General features: G+C 39.5%; 1 protein-coding gene across 3 annotated transcripts in view; it reads left to right on the top strand.

Annotated features, from left to right (window-relative positions):
• The window catches only part of lrp4 (low density lipoprotein receptor-related protein 4), a 109,231-nt gene that overhangs the window by 44,799 nt on the left and 39,016 nt on the right, over nucleotides 1-25,416 (top strand). For 2 of the 3 annotated variants that reach the window (XM_084952051.1, XM_084952107.1), the window contains exon 2: nucleotides 5,076-5,222. In XM_084952051.1, the coding sequence (XP_084808177.1) occupies nucleotides 5,076-5,222 (147 nt within the window). Of the gene's footprint in view, nucleotides 1-2,840; nucleotides 3,440-5,075; nucleotides 5,223-25,416 lie in introns of those variants that run through there. The other variant, XM_084952182.1, reaches the window with a different exon arrangement.

The raw sequence follows: 25,416 nt of genomic DNA on the forward strand, positions 1-25,416 counted from the left end.
TGCTCCAAGAAACTTTGGGTTTGTTGCGGCAGGCCAGCTTCAGCAAAACAGACGTGTACACACACACACACACACACACACACACACACACACACGCACAGATGGCCATTAATGGGCTTCAAAGTGAGAGCAAAACGGGAAACCTTTATTTATTTCCTCCCCTGGTTATGGTTTGCTGTGATGTGTCTGAAGATGTGGTGTCTTTTTTTTCTTCCTTCTTTTCCTTTTTTGTGGTAGTAAATCAGACCCAGTGTTTATTGGTATACAGATGCCCAGTGTATGACATAAAAGGATAGTAACTGATATTTATATTCGATCCATCTAATCAACCGTGTTGCAGCAGAGATAAATTGAAGATGTTTTATGGATCAAAATTTTCTTTGCTTTTTTTTAAGTTCAGTGTAGATTTTATTGGTTATTTTGTAGTTTACTTGTAGATTCTGAGCTTTACAGTATAATACCGTCATCTGCTTACTACTGTATTGTTATTTTAGTATTTCAATGTTATTTGACTCGTAAGCTGGAGAGGAAATGGCGTGTCACAAATTTAGAGGATCATCATTTAGCCTGGAGAAATAGTTTGCTGCTTTATAAGAAAGCCCTCCGCAAAGCCAGAACATCTTACTATTCATCACTGATTGAAGAAAATAAGAACAACCCCAGGTTTCTCTTCAGCACTGTAGCCAGGCTGACAAACAGTCAGAGCTCTGTTGAGCCAACCATCCCTTTAACGTTAACTAGTAATGACTTCATGAACTTCTTCACAAATAAAATTTTTATCATTAGAGAAAAAATTACCAGTAATCATCCCACAGATGTAATATTATCTACAGCTACTCTTAGTACCATTGATGTTAAGTTAGACTCTTTTTCTCCAATTGATCTTTCTGAGTTAACTTCAATAATTACTTCCTCCAAACCATCAACGTGTCTTTTAGACCTCATTCCTACAAAACTGCTCAAAGAAGTCCTGCCATTAATTAATTCTTCAATCTTAAGTATGATCAACCTATCTCTAATAATCGGCTATGTACCACAGGCCTTCAAGCTGGCTGTAGTTAAACCTTTACTCAAAAAGCCATCTCTAGACCCAGCAGTCTTAGCTAATTATAGGCCAATCTCCAACCTTTCTTTCATATCAAAAATCCTTGAAAGAGTAGTTGTCAAACAGCTAACAGATCATCTGCAGAGGAATGGTTTATTTGAAGAGTTTCAGTCAGGTTTCAGAGCTCATCACAGCACAGAAACAGCTTTAGTGAAGGTTACAAATGATCTTCTTATGGCCTCTGACAGTGGACTCATCTCTGTGCTTGTCCTGCTAGACCTCAGTGCAGCGTTCGATACTGTTGACCATAATATCCTATTAGAGCGATTAGAACATGCTGTAGGTATTACAGGTACTGCACTGCAGTGGTTTGTATCATATCTATCTAATAGACTCCAATTTGTGCATGTAAATGGAGAGTCCTCTTCACACACTGAGGTTAATTATGGAGTTCCACAGGGTTCAGTGCTAGGACCAATTCTGTTTACATTATACATGCTTCCCTTAGGCAGCATCATTAGAAGACATAGCATACATTTTCACTGCTATGCAGATGACACCCAGCTCTATCTGTCCATGAAGCCAGATAACACACACCAATTAGTTAAACTGCAGGAATGTCTTAAAGACATAAAGACCTGGATGGCCGCTAACTTTCTGCTTCTTAATTCAGATAAAACTGAGGTTATTGTACTCGGCCCTGAAAATCTTAGAAATATGGTATCTAACCAGATTCATACTCTGGATGGCATTACCTTGGCCTCCAGTAACGCTGTGAGGAACCTTGGAGTCATTTTTGACCAGGACATGTCCTTCAACGCACATATTAAACAAATATGTAAGACTGCTTTCTTCCATTTGCGCAACATCTCTAAAATTAGAAATATCCTGTCTCAGAGTGACGCTGAAAAACTAGTTCATGCATTTATTACTTCCAGGCTGGACTACTGCAATTCATTATTATCAGGATGTCCAAAAAACTCACTGAAAAGCCTTCAGCTAATCCAAAATGCTGCAGCAAGAGTACTGACAGGGACTAGAAAGAGAGAGCATATTTCTCCTGTTTTGGCTTCCCTTCATTGGCTTCCTGTTAAGTCCAGAATTGAATTCAAAATCCTGCTCCTCACATACAAGGTCTTAAATAATCAGGCCCCATCTTATTTTAATGACCTTGTAGTACCATATCACCCTATTAGAGCACTTCGCTCTCGCTCTGCAGGCCTACTTGTTGTTCCTAGAGTATTTAAAAGTAGAATGGGAGGCAGAGCCTTCAGTTTTCAGGCCCCTCTTCTGTGGAACCAGCTTCCAGTTTGGATTCGGGAGACAGACACTATCGCTACTTTTAAGATTAGGCATAAAACTTTCCTTTTTGCTAAAGCATATAGTTAGGGCTGGACCAGGTGACCCTGAATCCTCCCTTAGTTATGCTGCAATAGACGTAGGCTGCCGGGGGATTCCCATGATGCATTGAGTTTTTCCTTTCCAGTCACCTTTCTCACTCACTATGTATTAATAGACCTCTCTGCATTGAATCATATCTGTTATTAACCTCTGTCTCTCTTCCACAGCATGTCTTTTATCCTGTCTTCCTTCTCTCACCCCAACCGGTCGCAGCAGATGGCCGCCCCTCCCTGAGCCTGGTTCTGCCGGAGGTTTCTTCCTGTTAAAAGGGAGTTTTTCCTTCCCACTGTCGCCAAAGTGCTTGCTCATAGGGGGTCATATGATTGTTGGGTTTTTCTCTGTATCTATGAAGCGCCTTGAGGAGACTTTTGTTGTGATTTGGCGCTATATAAATAAAATTGAATTGAATTGAATTATTTTTTCATAAAAATGTTATTACTATTTAATATTTTAATTGCTGTATGCCTATATTAATAAAAACGCCTATTCCCGTGCTTAACAATGTTCTGAATCAGCATGTCTACATTCAGTGTACCGTAAATATAATTCTTTCTCCTTCTTGGACTGCCACAAGATACAAGCTTTGACATTCTCTTTGACTCGTGTGTGGGACCACTGGTGTATTCAACATTGCAGTAACCACTCTAAAAATAAACTGGCTGCTGTGATAAATTGCTGTAGGGGTCACTCTGGCAAATTGCTAACTAAATGTAAGCTAGCTAAATGCCATGTAACTGAAAAAAAATATTGATGAGTAAATTATTTGAAGTATAACTTTTGCACCTTTTTGCAAAAAATATGCAATATTTGCACTCGGCAGTGTGTAAGTTTCCACAATCGAAGCAACCGCCTGCTTGGTTTTCTATAATGTTGTCCCCTGCTCTTTTAAATGTTTTGTGTTTATTTACGCAGGGATATTTGAGGGAATGTATAATTTGAATAATGGGTGCACTGAAGATGGAGACTCAACTCTGACTTGAGAGAAAAGCCACGGTATAATACTGTAATGCTACACATTAGCTTGGTATTACAGTTCAGTGTTCAATTGTGTTCTAAATAGAAATGTAAATTTCACATTTACATTTCTCGTATGTTATTTGTATATTTATTTATTACTCTTTTTACAGCATATGTTTTGTAACAATAAAAGTTTAGCTTGTTACAAGAGATTGGTCATAAACACTGGAAGGCTGTCTCAGTCCACTGAATGGGGATTCAATATTTCAGAACGTGCTCATTTCACTGATAGTCGACCTAAAAACAAAAACCTAAACATAATAAACTTCAGTCTTTAGTCACATCATAGTGATTTCTCTGTCAGATGAGTAAATTGACTAAATTATCAGTTTTTAGCACACAGAACTCATCAATCACTTTGCTAATCATTAGTGTCAGTACAGTCCAACAACAATGCATATTTCACTGTCAGGGGTTTTGTTTTGTTTTTTGAGGAAGAAACTTCAGGGGGAAAATTTACTCAATCAGTCACTTGCTGATGCTTTTAAAAGACACCCATCCTACTTATCACAGAGGATTTCAGTTGGAAACACCACAGGACATGTGTACACATATACATACAGATGTTCTAAACATCATCGCTCTCAGGAGCTAAAATGAGTCAGACTTTCTGTGTATCATAGCTTGTTTTGTTGTTGTTTAACTCACTTTAAACTTAACAGTAGACTTTACTCCCCGAGACTCGCTCCCGCATATTAAGCCCAGTTAAACTGAAAGCAACACGTGGCCTCTGCATCACCACATAGCTTAGATATTTCAGTAAGGCATGTGTGTTGAAAGGAGATGGTCTCAGCTTTTCAAATGCACAATCACACATCCTTGAAAAGTTTAATTACTCTGTCATTTTGGGAGCTGAAAATCTTTGAGATGCTTGGCCTCGCTGACTTGATATAACACGACCCTTTTAGCTTATTTTACTTTACTCTATATCAAAGTGGTTTGTGAGAGGGAGGACTAAAGATTTACACGTGAAACCTTTTCCAAATCAAGGATATTAAAACACTAAAAACAACAAATGCATTCAGTATGTGTTGAATAACTGAGTGACTAACCATTGCAGTGCTGTATGTGTGTACCAAGGCGCTGATGTGCTTCTGTTATTTCTGTAGCTAAGGAGCGTCTTTTTACATGAGCAGCACAGTCTTTCGATCACTCTGTAAAATAGATATGACAGATATCAGAGCAAAAAATTCAGAAGCAAGGTTATACTGAATCTATTCAGAGTCCCAGTTTACTGAGTTTACTGTTAAAGTTTACTGTTGAGAGTTATGAAACAGGAAATTACATTAAAGTGAAAGAAACTGTTTTTGTTTATAACAAAAAACTGCGGCATTCTCAGGCTTTTATCCAACATACTAAGCAGGGAGCAGCTGAGGAGTGTCAAGATTAAAGCGAGAAACAAAGCAGGAGGTCACGGGCAGGGATAAAAGTCCCTGTCTCAATACTTTACAGTTATTATGTATATCTGGCAGAATCATTTTGTGGTAATATGAATTCCAGTGCCTGAGTTAACCTGAGCATGTGCGATAAGCTCTAATCTTCTCTTCCTTGTGTGTGTGTGTGTGTGTGTGTGTGTGTGTGTGTGTGTGTGTGTGTGTGTGTGTGTGTGCAGGAGTTCAGGGCAGCACTGAGTGCTCATGTGGGAGGAACCACTTTACGTGTGCAGTCAGTGCATTCGGGGAGTGTACCTGCATCCCAGCCCAGTGGCAGTGTGACGGAGACAACGATTGCGGGGACCACAGTGACGAGGACGGATGCAGTGAGTCTTTGTTTCTCACTTTACTTTTTTTGCTTTTGGTATCATCCTCGGTTTCTCTTTTCTCTCTCTGCTCATTCATCTACCACGAGGAGGAAAAAGAAACAGATAAATAAAATCGTATAAAGACTCAATGACCGTGTTAAAATCACCTCACTGATGGGCATGTGGATGTTGATGAGGAGGCATTGAAGTCAAAGCATCGCATGTTTAGTAAGTCGCCTGTGACAGTAATCCAAGTGTGTCCCTCTGATTTTTTCATTTGAAAGACACTGTAAAATTTGCCAAAATATATTTTATACAATCCGTCGGTTTTTAATTTAAGCGTTATTTTTTTATACTTACCATAAAATGTTTTTTCCTCAAATGCTTTCCTTAGGTAGCCAAACTTCTGAAATCTTAACAAGCATCTGAAGAAGATTTTTACCTGATTATTAAATTAATTGAAATAAAAAGACATTCTCAATACTTTGAGCACTTGAACATTTTTGATACTTTTCTTAAAACATTTATTTTTTCCATTGTAATGAACTTGTATTTACGTAATTTGTTGTAATGTAATTTCCCTTTTAAAGGTTTAATTTAAATCTAGATCAATTTTCTAAGCTGTTACATCAACCAGCGTGCCAGATGCGGTTCTAAAGAGTAAATCAGCTATTCCCGACTGAATATTATGCATGAGCCCCATGAGCAAGGCATTAAAATCCCATCACTTAACCAAGACTCTGGTTGTTCTTGGCAGGTCTCTGGCACTAATTTCACATAACTGGATGACTTCTGAATTTTGCTATAAATGTAGAAATGTTCTCAGGCAGAGGGTTTTTTTTTCCCTCCATAAAAAGTAAAAAAAAAATCTGTAATTGAACCCATATGGATCCCATCATCACCCGGTGAAACAGTGAATGGGTCACTGGCCAGGTGGGGTAGTACTTGTGAGCCAGACGCTCTGCTTGGTGTATGCCCCGTGCAGAAAAATGCTTGAGTGACTTTTGGCAACAGATGAAGTTTGGCTGGAGGGGAAGTCTTGGCAGCTGAGGCAGACAGGAGTATTCTCTTGTAGAGCATGTCAGTTTGTCAAGTGGAGGAGATCTCCACAGCATTTTTTTTCTTTTTTTTAAACACCGGTGTATCGGTGTGAAATGTCAATGCGAGTCTTCTCTTTTTCTTTCTCCTCGCCTGCTCACAGCGGAAAAAAGCAAGCTGCCCTTTTATTTGACACTTCCCCAACCTCCTTTAGAGCTGCGTGGTTGTGTTTGTGTATGTGCTGATATGCTTTCTCCATCAGTCTTCCTCTGTCATATTAAGCTAGTTGGAGGTTGGGAGAGGGGATGCAAAGCGTTATTGATCTCTGGCCAGTTGAATATTCAGTGTGTCAGATTGCCGTGTATTGATCTGCATCTTGTTACTTATTTAAGGAGACGCATGGAAGCAGCTGACAGATATCAGAGCATCTAGCTGGACCTTTCTAATCCATTAGTACTGTCTGATCGATCCTCTGCTCCACCGCTCTGTAGTTCCACGCTGGTTCTCTTGGATTCTGTCCAGTCAATATCATAATCGCAATTCTCATATCACATAGATTTTGTATTGTTGTAGTAGTCAGCCATTAAAAACCGTAGATACTGTCAAGCAAACGCACCGCTTCTTCTTGCTACTGCATCCACTAGATCAATGATCACATCACATATCAACTTAATGCAGTTCAGTTTTCCAACAGCGAAGACTACAAATCATGAAACAAAGTATCACTTTTTTCCCTTGATATATGCCTGTATTTATAGTTTAGAAATACTGAATACTTTATAATATTTAGAATCTATTTTCTCCTTGGCACTGCAACAAGTCTTAACAATTATTAGACTTTTACTTAAGTCATGTTGTGTTAGCACTGCAACAGATTAGTGACCTGTCCAGGGTGTACCACGCCTACCTATGTCAGCTGGGATAGCCACTAATTTATTTCTATAGCACCAAATGGCAACAACACACTTAACATTGCAAGTTAAAGACCCTACAATAATACTATTTCCTCCTTCTTTGTGTAAGTTCCTCCCTTGTCAGTTTAGGTTTATTTGTAGTTTATTTAGCACCTCTGCTCAGCCTGCTTCAGTTTCTCTAGCAGCTGAAGCCGGTACGACTGGTCCAAACTGCTTGATAACAGGAAGAAACACATACATCCATGGAAAGTTGCCTACTTAAATGAACACTTTGAAATAACACATAGTTGATGAGTTGTGTTAACAAGAATGCGTCCTGATTGGCTGCGTCTCCACTAGCACCGCAAGTCTTACAGCTTTAAGCGATCACAACTCCCAAATTCTGACATTAAATTTATTGTTTCATCTTTATTGAAATCTGATCTGTATTCCAAATATCAGACGAGAGTACATTCATCAAAGACAGGCGCTTACACTCACTCCCTCAGATAAAGAGCATATTTGTCTTAGAGTGTCTTCCAGTTCTTAGATTATTGTTCTGCTAACTAAATTATGCATTTTCTCAAGTAAAGTAAGATTTCAACTACTTTTTGAAATGTAATAACATATTTTTGTGTGGCTGAAAACCCCACAGTGCAGGCCACTTAGAAGCAAGTGTTTGCACGTGTATTTGTGTTCATGTGTCATGTAACGCTGCCTCTATTAGACTGATTGGATTAAGGGAAATGGATCGTAAAACTGAGAAGAGAAATTTTTATGTTATTTAACAACATTTTCCAAGTTGGTTTTCTCGACTGCTCTTTATCTGCAGGTGTGTGTGTGTGTGCGTGTGTGTGTGCGTGTGTGTGTGACCGTGAGAATCCAGAACGACAGTAGCCACACACATAAACACAGAAAGATACATTGTCCTCCCTGCAGAATTGTTGCATTATAGTTTGTGTTGTTTGAACCTTAACTAATTTCTCAGCAATTTCCAGACAAAGCAGAGTTCTCCTGAATCACGCTGGAGGAATCTGTGTGTGTGTGTGTGTGTGTCTGAGAGAAACTCATGAAGATGGGAGTGGAGGCAAAGTGGCCTAGTGGACTGTGCCTATGAAGCTATCTGTGTAAACGTCTGATCTAATTACAATGTGGAGATCATGTGGAAACTGCAGTTCAGCTGTGGCTGTCTGTGTGTGTGTGTGTGTGTGTGTGTGTGTGTGTGTGTGTGTGTGTGTGTGTGTGTGTGTATCTTGCACTTGTGTTCCCCCAGATAAAGTTTCATAGCTGCACAGAGACCAAAGAGAGAGCAGAGGGGAACACAGGGGACTAAGAGGAGCATGTAAAAATCCTTGTTGTGGTTGTATGCGTGCGTGCGTGTGTGTTGGATAAAATATGTGGAGTTGTGAATGTCAGTGCTGTAACTTTAGTCTGAAGGAGCTGCTGTTGCATGAAGGTGAGAAGGAAATTGACTTTACAGCTATGGGTCTTCTCTTCACCTCCCATTACTTTGGCCTGTTTATACTGGACCATACTGGGGAGGGTGTGTTATCATAAATTTCCCCTTTTTTATAAGAACACTTCTCAAGTTGTACCAGTTAGTTTGCAAGATTTGCTGCTTCACTTGCCTTTTATTAGGTTGTAAGTTGGGGCATTACAAGTAAACAAAATGCTTAGTTACAGCCTGGTACAGGAGACGGTTTTGACCTCTATGGATATTTTGCCCCTTTATAACTGCTCTGAGTGGGTGAGTTGTATTACTCATTCACTTGGATACTGGCATTGACTGGCATCTGGATACTTGGAGTCATTAAACAGGATTTGTAACTATTATTAGAAGTACACTAGTCAACCCAGTCAGGTACCAGAAGAATTTAAAAAAAAAAAGCCACTAAAGTAACCTAGACAGCTCCTGCCTCTCATCTTCTCAGCCATGTCCCAGAAGCCTTGTCCCTCATTGTGTTCTCCAAAGACTGTTTCCTGTCTGTTTTTCACAGATGGAAAGGTTGTGTCTATATTTCACATCTGGTCGCATACTGAATTGGTTGCATAATAGCAATAGAGTTCATAGCAGTATCTGAGAATTGGAACATCAGCTGGTAAATCAAGTTGAGGACTTCATCCTCGGTACTTTTTCGCAGTGACAGTCTGGTACAAATGCCCACATTAAAAGAGATACTTTCTCTGAAGTTGTACTGCTTTATTTTACCCACAGTTATTCAGCTGTAAGTTTAACAGGTTTGTAAGTGGCGATCAGTAAATTAAAGTCTGTGCTAGTTTCTCAAACTTCAGATTAAAGACAAAATATCTGCATGGATGATTTTGAGCTATTGTGTAGAAATGATCGTAAAACTAACTAAAGATTTAACTAATAACTGAGCATGATTATGTTACATGTTCAAAGTAGGTGACTATTATGACAGTGTCATCAGAGGTGTTTAGTTGAAGAGCATTTTAGTGGGTCGCACATCTCAATGCCAGGATACTAATTAGCCTTGATGAAGTTTAATGAAGGCATAACTCACAGACGTTTAATCAAATTAATAACACCCCCATTCTTTCATTGACAGAGCTGTCTGAGCTCAGGGGGTGTGCTCGTCTAAATGTGGCAACATAGGCACATTTTACTATGTTTGATTGCAGGGTGTAAGTATGAGCTGTAAGAAGCATGAAGTGCTGCTACATTGGAGGAATGTGTTTGTGTTCTTGGCACTCTTGTTTCACATCCATACAATCACACAAGAGAAGGAAGGGCATACTTTGTGAGTGTGGTTCCTATGGAAATGGCTATAAGGGCTTATTGTGTTGAAGGTTTTCACAGTTAGATGAGGGCAAACTGAAGCAGAAAGTGAATAAAGAGGAAGTACATCATAATATCTGAAAAGAATGACACTTGCCTCGTGTTGAGGTCAGCGCGTTCACCTAACCTTCCTACTGCTCTCTTCATAAATCCACTCACTACCTCACTGAAACTCTTGTGTCAAGAAGTGAGGGGAAGAACCTATTTGATCCTGCTTTAAAAGTTTTCAAACCTTAGTTTAGGAATTCTGAAAAAGATTTAGGAGGAAAAAAATAAAAAAAAAAGATTATGACATTTATGATGAGTTTTAAACTTTGGGCATGCACACAGGCACCATGAGCAATGATTAAGGAGACATTAAAGAGACTGGGTCATATTCTTGAGGGGGACCAGAAAGGTGCAGCCCTGTGGTAGAAAGAAGGATTCAGTGCCCACGGGGGCTACAGAGACGCACGTGTGTGCAGTCCAAAAGCCATCAGCAAATTGCCCATTTAGGATGTCTCCTTGTGTAGCTCAATTGCTGACTGGTTGGAAAGTAGGCTTGAAAACAAAAGGAAATGATGGCAGGAAAAAACAAAACCATCATTGTATATTATCAATTTTTCAGGGGCTAAGCTAAACAGCTAACAACAGCATAAACATAATCAAGGATTGCCCACATTAGTTGTTGTTAATATTTTAGACATTGGCCCTTGGTGACAGTGCACAGCTGTAACATGCAAACATGGGCCTAGAAAGCTCTGCGTAGCACTTTCTGGACTACCAAATCATGTGCCAAGTACCTTGAGTGCACATGACACCAAAAAGCTCCTAAAACTTTCAGAAAAGCTGCCATTCTTTTTATTTTAGTAACCCTGATGTTATCCTTGTAGTTTTGACCTTCTTACAGTTACAGTAGTGTTTTCCCACATTGACTTCTTTGCTGCACTTCATGCTGCAAGCCTGTTAATGTTCAAGTGATCAGGCCTTGCCGGTGGGCCGATGGTAATTTTTTGTTTTTATGGGCCGATGGGTTTTTTTTCGTTTTTTTTTCCCCCCGTAAAGGTTTCACTTCAATCGTGAAACTGATCAATGATCAGCTGATCAGCTTTTCTCTCCTGTTTGTTTATCTCCCACTTTGCGCCAGAAAGAAGAAACCGGCGGATGTCGCGCTAAACAACAGCAGCACGTTTAAGCTTGATCAGCTGTTGTTAGAATTTATTTAATATTAATTTCTAGTATCAGCTGATGTTTGCTGGAGCCAGAGCTGTAAAAAGTGCTGGTCATGATATCGGTTTGGTTATCTGGTGAGAGGGAAACATGAAGATGAAACCAGGAGATGTCCTTACTGAATCATCAGAGCTGAACAGGTGATGGAGAAACAGGTTTACCTTTTAGGTGACATGAATGAGTTGAAGGGAAGTTATGAACTGTTTGTGAGAGACAAATAACACCAGGATCCTTTTCTAAGTAGCTGACAGCTGGTGACTGTGCAGGGGCGGGTCTAGCAAAGTTTTGCCAGGGGGCCAGGTAGGACATTAACAGAGAGAGGAGGGCACAAAGAAATACTTTCTTATTCTCATTTAAAATGTCTCGCTTTTAACAAATAATTATCTGAATCTTACAACAAACATTTTCATCTGATGTAAAATGTATAGAAATCCATTATTGTACATAGTAATTTTTTTAGGGTCCCATCATAATTTCTTCAGAAGTAGCTAAGTACTGTATATGATGCCAGTATTTTCCCACATTTTCTAGATACTGTACCAGTACTGTGTGTAAAATGCCATCAAATAGTCAATTAAGTTTTATTCTTTCTCACCTGTCTTTCTATCTCCTTTCACTTTTTAAAGGTTGCCATGTTAGAAAAAATATTTTGCCCTGCCCTGCCCTTTATTGATGTGGCAAATTAATTGTTTATGAAAATATATCTAAATCTGTCATCAGTAATCTGTAATGATCATGTCTCACCTCTAGTCTTCTCTGTCTTAATTTCAGGTTTTCACCATGTGTTCTAGATAGTTCAGGAGGTTAACTCGACCAAGCAGTCTACTTTCAGGTACTGTTTAGAATACCAGAATAGGAAGGATGGTAGAGGTTTATTAGACTGATACATATATACCAACACGACAGTGTACATCACTGTGACAACAGCGTTTGTTTTCATTCAACGGCTTTATGGTTTTTCCTATAATACTTTGTGGGCCGGTCTCTAGTCAAAATGCCCGGGCCGATTTTTTTTGTCCCAGTCCAGCCCTGGGCCTTGCTGTGACTGTCCTCTCTCACAGTGAATGTGATTGGCATAGAGCCGTGCTCACCTTTTGACTGCGACCGTTCCCTTTGTAAAAACCCCGTCCAACAGCTGCAGTATGACTCATTTTTCTGTCTTCCATCATATCTTATCAGGCTTTCAATTTCTCTGACCTCTTTTCCCAGTTCAAGGCAATACAATTTATTAGCACACAGTAACACTGGATATTCATAACAACAGCAGATAAGACAAGATAACCTGGGACAACTAATACATCATGTGTTATTTCACCATTCATCTCCTCCTACTGCATCATCCTCCCTCACTGTTATAGGTCATCCTTCAAGTTATTTCTCTCTCTGCATTTTACTTACACTGAGCTAGGCGCACCTCTCTCTCACTCACTCACTCACACACACACACACACACACTGATGCGTTGCAACAGTGTTGGAGTCCTGCTGAGTTGAAAGCGGCCGAGGTTGCGCAAGAGTAAATGATTTCAGCTAGTGAGAAGACAGGGGGTGCAAAGGAGATATATATATATATGTGTGTGTGTGTGTGTGTGTGTGTGTGTGTGTGTGTTGACCGTGAATGTAAAATGAAATGGAAGAGGAAAATCTCTGTTGAGTGAGATTGAAAGCGCTGCATGAGACTTGGCTTCCTCTGCTGTCAGCTCACACAAGTGTGTGAGGTTTGGGAAGCGGGTGTGTGTACTAAAAACTCAAACGCACACATTCACAGGTATATGTACACACACACACACACGTTTGGCATTCCAACTTGTGAGGACCCTCCTGTCAGGTATAACTGGGCCTCCAGGTGGTGTAATGTTTACCATATTCATGAGAAGAAATCATTTGAACAACTCACTGACTTGGTATTCACGACTTTGTGAGTGTAAATGTTTTAAAAGACCTCTGGAACTGCCACCAGTAAATGTTTTAATGAAACCTTTTATGCAAGTGTCTTTTAGAGTTTTTAAGTTTAGTTAGAGTTATCAAATATTTGTCATCTAAGTCTTTAAAAATATTAAAATGTCTTAATTTTTGTCTTTTTTTTTTTTGAGCTTCAGTTTGAAGTCTGGTCTTTTTGTATTTTTCAAATGAACTTTTTCCAGTTGAACTTGAAAAAAAGTGCAGACAAGTCTAATCTACACTTTAAAGGGAATTGATAAGGCCTCAGATATGTGCAGGACTTAATGGTCTAATCCTGACCCCAAACTCAAGATCAAATCCTCTCAACAAAAATAAGTGAGGAGTGAACACCGTGTCCTTGCATTAAAGTGATTCTCACAAGGGCATTCATATATAGACGACCCCCCCACCCCCCCGCCACACACACACACACACACACACACACACACACACACACACTCTCACACACACACACACACACACACAAACCACCAAAAACTAAGAAGTACCCCCTTCTGTCCTTTAATCCACCACTCTCTGCAGTCTTAGCCAATCAGAGAGCAGCTGTGACCGCAGGAGCTCAGCTGATCTGAAGGTGGGAGCGAAGAAGATTAGGACCCCATTCCCTCCTTCTCTATGTGTTGATTTTCTCTCTGCGTCCCCCTCATGTTTTTTTCTCTCTGTCTGAACCCCTCTGTCCTTGCAGCCTCCTTAGCCTCCTTGTCTCTGCCCTCTGACCACAGGAATCCTGCACGCCCAACTCCCTTTGCTTTTTTGTTTTTCATCCAAGACTTTCTCATTTATATCTCACTAAGCGGTTGCATTTCTAGCATCGCTCAGTTCATCTCCCTTCCCCTTCCTTTCCCTCGTTGTCTCATCAGTCTCTTTCTTTCTGTCCCGGGATTTGACCGTAGTTGTTTGGACACATTAACATAATCCTCCTCCTCTCTGATTTATCCAACACTCGCTTGGTCCTCTCCTCCACCTCCCTCCTAAATATTTACTCCCTGCTCTGTAAACCAGGCGGGCACACTTGTTCACACAGAAGAGGGCATTATTAGAGGGTGATCGAGGGTAGAGGAAAGTAACAGAAGCAAGAGGGAGAGACAAAGGGGTTATTGGACTGAGGCCAGGCTTTACTTTCTTTTTAAATCTTGTACAAACTTGTCTGAGTAGGTTTTCAATGTTAACTACAGCAGAGGTTGTGGATTTAAGCTTTAAAAGTCTTTAAAAGTGTAATCAGTGCACTATCATATTAGAGGGCTTAACTATGTAAGCCAGCACATTTAAGAATTGATGTTTTGCAGCCCTCGTTAAAAGAAAATACTGCTTATATATTTCTTTTGCATTAACAGTGGTAGTTTTTTTCTTTTTAAAGTATTTATTTGGTTTAGCATATAGTTTATGAATCTTCATTTTGATGCAAAAAAAGTCACAGTACTTGTGATTTGTATGCCTCGAGCTGAAGCTGGGCAGGTGTTACCCCATCACATTTATCTGGATTTCGGTGAGTTTCATATTAACATTGTTTTACATGTCTTAGCCTATGCTGTGTTTTGCCAGCTGATATTGATTTTATTGGCAGAAGAAACTTTTTTTTTTTTTTTTTTGTTCCCTTGCCAACCCTGTGTTGTTTTGTCAGAGATTCTGCCCACGCTTTAGTTTGATGAAAAGAAATAGGAGTGCTGTGTTGATGCAGTCCTAATGTTTAATAAATGCTGCCCAAATCTGCTGGCTTACAACTTAATCTGACACAGTTTCAACTTCTGTACTTTACCCCAGCAAGAGTTTAGCTGGTGTGGTTTACAGTTGGTTTTAAGTCATTTGGAGGAAAACAAAATGTGGGTCTGATTTGTTGATTTTAAAAATCAATAAGAGCTTTTGTGCTGTCCAAAACTGGGGTACACAGGGGTGTTTAAGTGGCGCAATAGTATATTTTTCACATGGCAACTCAAATCAGAGAGATTGAAAAGAGCCGCCTGCTGAAAAGAATATGTTTACTGCAGCGTTTGGGCTTGGTGCCAAACAATAAGGGAATGGCCGCAGATCCCGGCGTTTCGTTTTATGTGAAGAAAATGGCAGCCAGAACTGAAAATAGTTTTACAAACCCAGAGTGCTGTTGCGTCGCTGCACTTAATTAAATTGCATTGATTCATAATGAATTGCACAATTATAGCAGTTCTGCTGAACTTTTTTGACAGCCAGACAAAATAAACATTTTGCAGACATCACCTCAGGCTGTGAGCGCGTGCGGTTTGCACAATTAATAGAATAATTGAAAGTAGGGAATGATAGATTGGTGGGTGCTGGTAAAAAGTAAAGAAACACAAAGGAGGGTTTATAGATCCTATTTAGTTCTTTCCAGGTGGAACGGTATTGTAGTATTTTTTTTTGTTGTTGTTGTTATTTAGCTAACATGTGTGTTTTGGTGCTCACATGTACTTCACCTGGTAGTTGGGCTTCTTGATTTAGGATACATTAGAACTAAAGGTTCTAATGCTCTACATCTTGGAGCGGCTTTTTCATTTTTTTTCTGAATAAATGCCAGAATAATAGTTCATTTTGCTGATGGCTCAAGCACACGTTTGCATTAATCAAATGTGATATAGGTGGAGAGAGAGCAATAAGGGGCTAGCTTACCTAGTATGGGTTCTATGGTGGCATGTGTAAAAAAAAATAAATAAAAATAAAATAAATAAATAAATAAATTTGTTGGCCCATGAACCAGACAGTGGCAGGTTTCCACACTTGTAATATGATGTGAGAATCAGCTGTCACCTCACATGTTATCATTAACAACTTAAACTCTCGAAGTGTCACAGCACTACATTCGTAAAATGATACTGCAAAAGTTTTACCAATCCCACCCCGAAACCCCACCCAAAAAAATAATAATAAAAAAAATGCCTATACCAATTTCTTACAATAGTTTCTGTTATTAGTTTGTTACTTTTCAGTTTGTTTTAAGTCTTAAGTCTCTCCGTTTACCCTCTTCTCTTTTAGTTTCCCCAGGTACGGATGCGTTCCTTCTTTCACTTCTTCTTTGATCCTCCAGGACCTAACACAATTACACTACCCCCCCCACCCCCCACAGTGTGTTTTTGCATCTTTGTAAACCTGTTTCTTTTATTTTAACTTTGTTTATTATCCTTTTATCCTTTTTAGCTCATCCTTCCAGAGAGCTGATAAGCTTATGGCATGATGACGCATCCATCTCTCTATCCACGTTCCTAAGAATTGCTTTAAAGGATCTCTCTAGAATATTTCTCAGATTTTAGTGAAACTTGCACACAGTGATCGCCTAATGGGTCTTCACCCAAATTGTGGTCATGTTTTCACAAGCACTTTCCTGTGTATTGTGAGCTGAATATGATAGTTAAATATAAAATTTCAAGAAAGCTAACATAAGAAAATGGATGCATTCATTCAGCTGGAGACTGACGATCCTAATAGTCATATAATGCTGAATTAGTCTGCACCAGAGTATTTCCTGTCACTCAGTTTCTTAAGAGGAAAATATGTGGGCTGTGAGGATGACAGCGCTTAAGTGTTACTCACTGGTGTCAAGCGCTCCGCAGAGATTTGTCATGGCAACAAGCAAACTGTTCAGCATTAATCTGCCATAATGGACGGTAAAATGTCCTGTCAATGTGCTGTATCGCCACTAATCTTACACACTTGTAGGTCATTCAGGAAAGCCACTCTTGTGATTCATTTGTACTTTGAGTGATTTATTTATTTTAATTTTGTTTAATTTATTTATTTTGTACCTTTAGATACAAAACATGGAAAAATACTTGGAGGATAACGCATCTTTTGTTCAGTATGTTGGCCATTTTCCTATTACATTTGTAACTCATTGTTTTTAGTGGATGCTGCTGATTCTTGACCAAATGAATTGTGACTGTGCTCGATACTCCGAGGAGCTGTACAGGTCGCTTTCATGGACGTCTTGAGTTGAAGTTGGACGATTAAAGTAAGCAACCATTGCATCGTTTGTCTTTGCCTTCATGCAGTCATCATATTGCAGTTTGTGGCGTGTTTTCAGGTGGTTGGATAAGTTGGCTTTGTTTCTTTGCGGCACAGACACGACTCTAAGCACTGTTTGCATGTGTTTATTCTTGGTTAACATCATTTGAAGTAAATCCAAAGTATTTCCATATAACGAACAACGATTTGCTTCAGAGGATGAGCGTCTCCTGCTGGGAATTTTGTTGTATATCTGCCTTTCAACATACTGTATTTTTCATACATAAGGCGCACCAGATTATAAGGCGCATTAAATGAAACAAAACAGTCAGATAAGTCAAACTTTACTCAACTCATTCCTCTTGCTTCCTCCACTTCCGTACCATTGATTCATCATTGATTAATTCTCTAGTAGCTGCTCTATAAACACTGGAACAACAGTATATGTTGTTCCAGTGTTTTTTTTTTTCTAATTTTTGCTATGTAACTTTGCACTGTCCACTTTCTGCTGTAACAAAACAAATTTCCCATGTGTGGGACTAATAAAGGTTATCTTATCTTACATTAATTACTAACCTCATATCGTGGCTGGATTATCTCAGTTGTTCTCCCCTACTGAAGTTTGGTCCGTTTACAGCAATTTTCCATGCGATTGCATTTGTCAAAAAAAAACATCGGGAACTTTTATCAAGAGGAAAAAGGTTAGCTTTCATTCTCCAGGTTCACTGTGTTAGGCTTTGTTATGCTAACATAGCTGTGTTGCTAGCGATCACGAGCACTAGCACACATTATATACCAGTTAGTCCAACTTCAGTAACCCTACAAACGTTACTGCTGTGTAGTTTTCTGTCTTCATTTATGTTGGAAGTGATAGCAGAGCTGTACGTTTTATTTTTGCCCAGAAATCTCTCAGTCAGAACATGTTTAGGTAACTAGCGAAACTAGCGAGCTAACTTTCTGCTAACTTCCTGCTAACTTCTAACTCTGTAAAATTTAATAAATTCTGTTTTCATGGATGCCTGGATGTTAAACTTAATTGTTACACCTGTTAAAGCAGCAACACTGATCATTTTATTAAAGATGAAAGAATTTACACAGTGTTCGTTTGACTTTGGGACCTGACGCAGACGGAGTTTTGGACCCAGATTACTACGAGTCACGAGGCTCCTGACTACGGTAGCCATAATGCTCAGACAGTCCATGAGGCGGTGCAGCTTCGTAGCTTAGCCAAATCCTACTAAAACATTTTTTGACAGATTTTTGAGCGCCGTGTACCACATAAAATTGGTTTGAGGTCAGTAAACACAGCCATAATTCATAGATAAGGCGCATCAGATTATAAGGCACACTGCCAATTTTTGAGAAAATTAAAGGATTTTAAGTGCGCCTTATAGTGCGGAAAATACGGTAGTCTTGCTGGTCCAGACTAGTCCAGGAAAGTTCAGGCAGAATGATGGAGTGAACAGCTGTGGTTGGGAGGGCTGGATTTGCTTCATCCTTTAATTGGTCGAGCATGCGTTTTACTTGATCATGCTCATTCATAATGGAGACTATTATTGTTGGAAGTTTAACATTTTGATCTTGATGTATCAGAGGATATATTTTAGACTCAGCAACATTTAAAATGCCACATAAGCATTAGTCTCTTTGCATTAAGCATAGAAAATCTGAATATGCTGTAGAATGGCTCTTTGAATAGGGGCTTTTTAAATAAGAAATATTTTAGTTTGTTCTGTAACTATATTTGTGATGGATTGCTTTAATACTCCCGGGATGCTGTTTTTGCAGCAAGTATTAGATTCAAATAATTTCTGTGCCACTGCAGTGCATAATTCCCTCGTCTTGCACTTTATTTTGTAGTTTCTACAAAAGAGCCGGTGATAAATAAGGTAATAAAAACAGGAATAAACAGTCGTTGGTGACTGGTTTTGAGGGTTTGCTTTATACAGCAGACTATGATAAACACTGGACAGAGTTGATTATGTTGCCTCAGACAGGTAGTAAACACAATTCTGCTGTGAGTTTTCAGTGGGTTTTATGAATGCAAAGTGGCGTTGTGGACAGGGCGAGGTCTGTTTACTGTATAGGTGGAGGAGGAGGAAAAAGTCCATTACACAAGCAGCCGCCAGACACACTCCTGGAAAAAACTGTGCTGGCAGCACCACTGTGCTCTGACGGGCTCAAATATGCGCTGGATAGCAACCAGAGCTGCCCAGAATCAGATAAGCCACCTCTGTCGGGATCGGCTGTGAGAGGAAAATAAAGAGATGGACAGAGGGGATTAGTCTGGGTTTAAGGAAGGGCGAGGGACGTACTTTTACATTTTGAGACATTTTTGTATTATTTTTCAATGTGTGCTTTCTGCATTTAGATTGGAAATGAATCAGAAGTATGGCAGCTCCAGACTGTCAACGGTTCCTTTTTATGCCACTGATTGTATTAAGGTCTTCATTAAGGAATTTCTACTGAAACAAATGTAAATTGAGTTTGTTCCATTCAGCAGTGAAAGGGCTGAATGTATTTATTTTTTTTATCATAATCATCATCGTCATATAGCCTGCAGAAACACAATTAAAGACAAAAGGTTATGCACAGTTTCACAATTACTTTTGCCGCCATGTCACAAGTCCAGAGTGGGTTAAGCAATGAAAGACGGGACTTTCACACCGTCTGACCATGAATCCGTTTAGAAGAAAAAAGCTGTAGTTCCCAAGTAGACACAGATGCACGCTACATGATTCACAGAGAAAGACAAAGATTTACTGATGTGTGTGCAGCAATTTTAGTTCTCACAAATGCACGTGCCAGTCTACACGCAAAAGCCAAGCAATCTGAACACGTGCAAAACAACTTGGCAAATAAACACGTGTGCAGCTCCACACAGATCTACAAATACATGCTGCCTTTAAGTGCCGGTGGAAACTGGACCATCTCGGCTTTCGGTGGATTCACATGTCATCTGGCGTTGGGAAAGGCATTTTCCAAATGGGACACACGCGCTTTGATTAGAACACAGGTTTACCAGCTAGATGCTGTACAGTAGCCAATAGAAACAAACAAACAGTGTACAGACACGAGTACACCATGGCAGGACATCCCAGTGACTCGTCCTTTGAAGCGACTATATAACACTTTAAAGACTGTCATCAATTTTCACCGTTACACCCTTACATTTGTGACATGCGTGTGCACATCCTTGCACTTTTTAAGCTTGAAAAAAAGCCGTGTCGCTCTCTGGAGTGCACATCTGTTTTTCTGTCTCCCTCTCTCCCTCATGTTTTCATCCTCCCATCCGTCGAGCTGGTGTGATAAGCGGCGCTTAGGCAGATATATTGGTCCCATTAGAGCCACTTGATTCAGCTACTCTACAGTGAGGAGGCAGGCCATTAACTCAAGGCCATTTAAAGACGGCCACATACATCTTCCTAAAGACGCACACACACAAAGACACACATGCATATGCAAGTCAGATGTGCAGTCAGTAAGCGTGCACACTTAACAGAGCTCATTATTATCACTTGTAACATAATGTAACAGCGTACAAGCTCTCTTAGATCATGTGTCTACCAACACAGGCAAAGAAAGAAAGAAAGAGAGGAAAAGGCAAAGCAAAAGGAGGCACAGAAACCCTAAAAGACCAAGAACTGTGTGACAGTTGCATTCTCACACTCTGCTCTGTTGGCTGAAGTCTAATGGAAAAGTTTAGGCCTTCAGAGCTTGTGTGAAAACGGTTCCATTTTCTTGTTATCTCTATGGATATCTAGCCGTGCAAACAGCTTTGGCTGTATTTTAAATGTCTGTTTCTGAGATTTGCGCCTTCACCTTGTTGTAATGAAGGTCACTGAACCCTCGCGGTGCTTACTGCGCTGAAAGTTGCATTGGAAAGCAGAAAAAGAAAAAACTTAACAAGATAATCACTTTTTTTTTTTTTTTAAGAAACTGTTCAGAATTCAGACTTTCCACAAATATTCCATCCTCCCATTCGATTGGGGCTGGAGGCAGAAATCTCACAGCAGGACTGATGTGCCTGCACATCTAACAAGTATAGTTCACCTTTGATTATGTCTGTATTTGTTCCCCTCTCTTTCATCTCAAAACAGGTCATTCCATCTCCATGTTACTATTTTCTCAACAGGAAACATTTACTCACAGTCGAGACCCATGTTTACTTTTTTTAGTCTTTTGGCTCTAGGTTTGACATAAGGAAATGACTGCATGCATTCACACACATTTGTTTGTTAAAAGTTAAAGCAGCGTAATCAAGCAATATCTGTTTGGGTACATGGTTACAGAATACGGAGACTAAAATAATACTGCACATATTCATGGAAAAACAAGGCTTTAAGAATTGACTTAACTTAACTGTAATATTTAATGCAGGTAAACTCTCAGTGTAGCTAAAGAGGTCAACTTTTACACTTACACTCTTGTTTCTTCACTGCGTGTATGTATGTGTGTGTGTGCACCGGAGAATAACTGGGGAAAGGAATGAGGCTGGTGTTGATGATGAGACTTGCAGGTGTGTGTATCTGTGTTTGTGTGGGAATAACACATAGTATGCAAGTGGGAATTCTTTAGCTCGGATGAGAAAAGCTCATTGGTGAAGGTCAGGGTGTGTGTGTGTGTGTGTGTGTGTGTGTGTGTTCTATTACACGTGTGAGGACAGCATCGCACAGAAGAATAAATGGAAAATGTTCAGGAGCAATATTTTTGAAAGGCTTTGAAGCATGACTGAGACAAAAAATTTTGTACTATTGGAACACTTCAAAGTGTAACTATGGGAGGTGAATGAACTGGTCAAACAAGTATATAAATTTCAAAAGGAAAAAAAAGAAGTTTGTGGTTGTGGTGGGGGGTGGGGTGGGGGGGGTAAATGGATATCAGGTGCAACTGTTATCCAACTGCAAATGTGAAGATGCTCATGAGGCCGCTCATGATCACAATGTGTGTGAAGTCAGATGCCATCTTTAACCAGGGTTTCGCTTAACACATCATTCTCTGAGCTGTCTTACTTTATTGTGGGGCTGAGGGAAGCATGTACATCATTGCAGCTATTAATAATATGCGCACAATCCTGGGAAATGTAGGAGTGTAGCAGGTGGAGTTCATATTAGTTGAGTTCATCATAAAGTGATAACTGGAATGCACAAGATGACACAGCGGATGGAGGGTCTTGTGAGTGTTGAAGTGTGTGTGTGTGTGTCTGTGCGCGCACATGCGTGAGTGTCAGCCTCTGAGGAATGCAGCGGTCGAGAGAAGAGCAGCGCCGAGCAGAGCAGAATCCATGTGATAAGAGAGATCAAAGCTCCAGGAGACCTCATCAACTTACCTAGCAAGCTCCCTGTTGATCCACCTGATACCTGGAGCAGGCCACACCTACATACTCTCCCTCTCTCTGTCTCTCTGGTCCTGGACTCTTTATTTGCATGCATTTTGTATATCTCCCAATTCATGTGCTTAAACAATCCTGCACTTTAGCAGAATATGTTTATTTAGCCAGTGCAGTGATGGTTTGCTTATGTCTGCATGTGTGCTTTTTTACGTGCAAGTCTTCAGATAAGCTGAATTATTTATTGAAACATTTCCGACGCAGCATTTTTCCTCCTTTTGTTGTTCGAGGCCATAAATCTGCTGACGCCTGACCAGGAAATGTACGGGAATGCAGCTCGATCACTTTAGTTAACAAAAAAAGAGGTTTTCACAGCTGTCATCAGTCTTCTGATAGGCTCTCAGGATATCACAAGTTTAAATACATTTGTGCCAATGCTGAGTTTCTGCTTGTTTGGGACATTATGAATTAAACTCTTATTTTATCTATGCTGAGATTTTCTTTTAAGAGTGAATCTTGTAAAATTTATTCTAAACGGCACTACTTGACCTGTTTTTTAAATTTTGTACTTGATTTAGCCATCACTCCCTTCAGCCACACCATAGAAGTCTTCACAAAATGTCATTTCCTGTTTACTTTCGCTAGTGGTTTCAACTCCTAACCCTAACTATCAAGAAACACTCAAATACAACAAATAACAGCTTACTAAGCTTTAAAATTGTATACTATTACATTATTATTTAGTTTTACAGTGTTGCTTGCATTCTGAAGGTCTTTCAGTATTTGTTTGGACATTTGCTGCTTTTTCTCTCAATTTCAGTTCAGTTCTTGTAACAGACCATTTCCAGAGGAATCGGTGAGGTTCCTAATTCAAAAAACCAGACTTGTGTCTCACATAACAGATGACTTATTAAAGAACCATATTTAAATTGTATTTTCAGCCACTTTGTTACTAATACCCTGCTGTAAAATCTTTCAATTTAAACCATTTCTTTTAGCTCAATATATGAAAAATACACAATTTGACAGGCATAAAGTAATATTTTTGCACCAACAAAGTAATTCCCAAATTGTTGTTAACCCAAAATTTAACATACTTTGCCATGGTGTGCAGCGAAACTGAACTGGTAGAACATACAAGAATTTGCGGTTTTAAATTTCAGGTGGAGACTGTATCGTGGTTTGGGGCTGCATTTCAGGCAATGGTGTAGGGGATCTTATCAAAAGTGACTTGATTACTAAATCAGATCAGATTTTGAACCGCCCTGCAATACCAACTGGAAAGCATCCAACTGGCAATGGCTTTGGTCCAAAGAATGACACTGAGCTTAGACACACATTCAGGTATGCAGTAAAAGCATACCTGAATTAAAAAAAAAAAAAAAAAACCCACACAATGGTAACTTATCAGTCCACAGAACGTGGATTCAACATTATTAAAGCCGTGTGGGATCATTTTGACAGAGAACAGAACTAAAGGCATCAAACATCCAAAGAAGAGCTTCAGATGTCGTTCAAGAAGCCTGGAGAACTAATAAAGATAATATTGGAATTGTATTAAGTCTAGTGTTGCCTCATAGACTATATTTGCATGTATGTTTGCATGTTTTAGTTGCTAATTATTGCATTTATTTCCCAATTTCCTGGGAAAGTATAAAGAAATTAAGGGTGACTCAATACATTTAAACAAGACTCTTTTGGCTGTACTGTAGTTTTCATAATTCATTGGCTGTATTTCAGTAATGTTGTAAGAGATGTTGCACATGAAACAGATAAACTATTTTACTGTGGTTCATAAAGTGTGGCTCTTAGATCGTGACGGATCATGTCTCCATTTCAGGAATAATTTATTATAATGAAGTAAAAACTGTTGTACTGCCTTTGTAGATTTACAAAGCTTTCTTTGTTAGGAAATGTTTATGGATGCAAGCAACAAGCTAACTTCAGCTCCTGCGAACACTTTGTCAAAATGTAGATTATAGTCATTACTGGTGAACATTATTATTCTGACATGTCACAGACTCTGTCTTCATCACAGTAAAGACTTGTACTTAAAGTCTTTTAAAGACATGTCAGTCTTATAAGACGTGAGATTTTAGATTTCAACATACATGAAAGGAGTTTTGTGGTTTTTGTTGGAAAAGTCAGAAAACATGTGTCTCTGGCCTTTAAAGGCGAGTGTCTTTGGTGTTCTGTGATCTTTATGGACTAGTGTTTTTGTTTTTTTTCCTCCTCAAATTATTCTTGTTTAGAGTATTCTCAAAAACTGTTGTGTGTTTTAGTGTCTAGAGCAACACATTTGGTTTAGATCCATAGGCAGTTGCATTCTCGTGCAAGCGGCATGATTTGACATTCGTACCATGATAAGCGACGGCAAAAAACTGGATCCACCTCAGTAAGATTGCAATCTCAACTTTTACAGAAAAAGTATTCAGTATTGAGCATTCAGACATGAAGCTGATATGTTAAGATGCTGTCAGATTACCTGAAAGGACTGCCTTTATGAAAGGGGCTCACAGATTCTATAAAATATGTTGTTAGCTGACAAAAATGTAAAGTTGCTTAAAATGTCTTCCTGCGATAAAGTGACACATACCAAATTAATGTGATGTCTCTGTAAGGTGATTTTACATCTTATATCGAACTGAATCCAGTGGCTGTCTGAATGGGTGTGTGTGTGTGTGTGTGTGTGTGTGTGTGTGTGTGTGTGACTGTGTGATTTAGACAGAGATCTTCAGAATGTGAAGAGAATGTGAGGTGTAGACCAAGAGGGAGACAGGTTCTCTTTGCTTATGATTCTCTCTCTGAATAATGTAGTATCCATGTTGGGGTATATGGGTCAGTGGGGTTTTACTTCCCCCTGGAGACCAAAGGCACACCCCAACACACACACAGATGCACACTTGCTTAATTCACTCCCCGAGTCCTGGCTTGTCTGCCTGTCTGCCTGGCTGGTTAACTCGCTGCGTGACGTCATACATTTTTCATAAAGTCTGCATTGCTTGGTCAATATTTCATATTTGCTATTGACAGT

The sequence above is a fragment of the Perissodus microlepis genome, chromosome 1 (assembly GCF_051167445.1).
Source record: "Perissodus microlepis isolate ML-2025 ecotype Zambia chromosome 1, ASM5116744v1, whole genome shotgun sequence".
NCBI lineage: Eukaryota > Metazoa > Chordata > Actinopteri > Cichliformes > Cichlidae > Perissodus > Perissodus microlepis.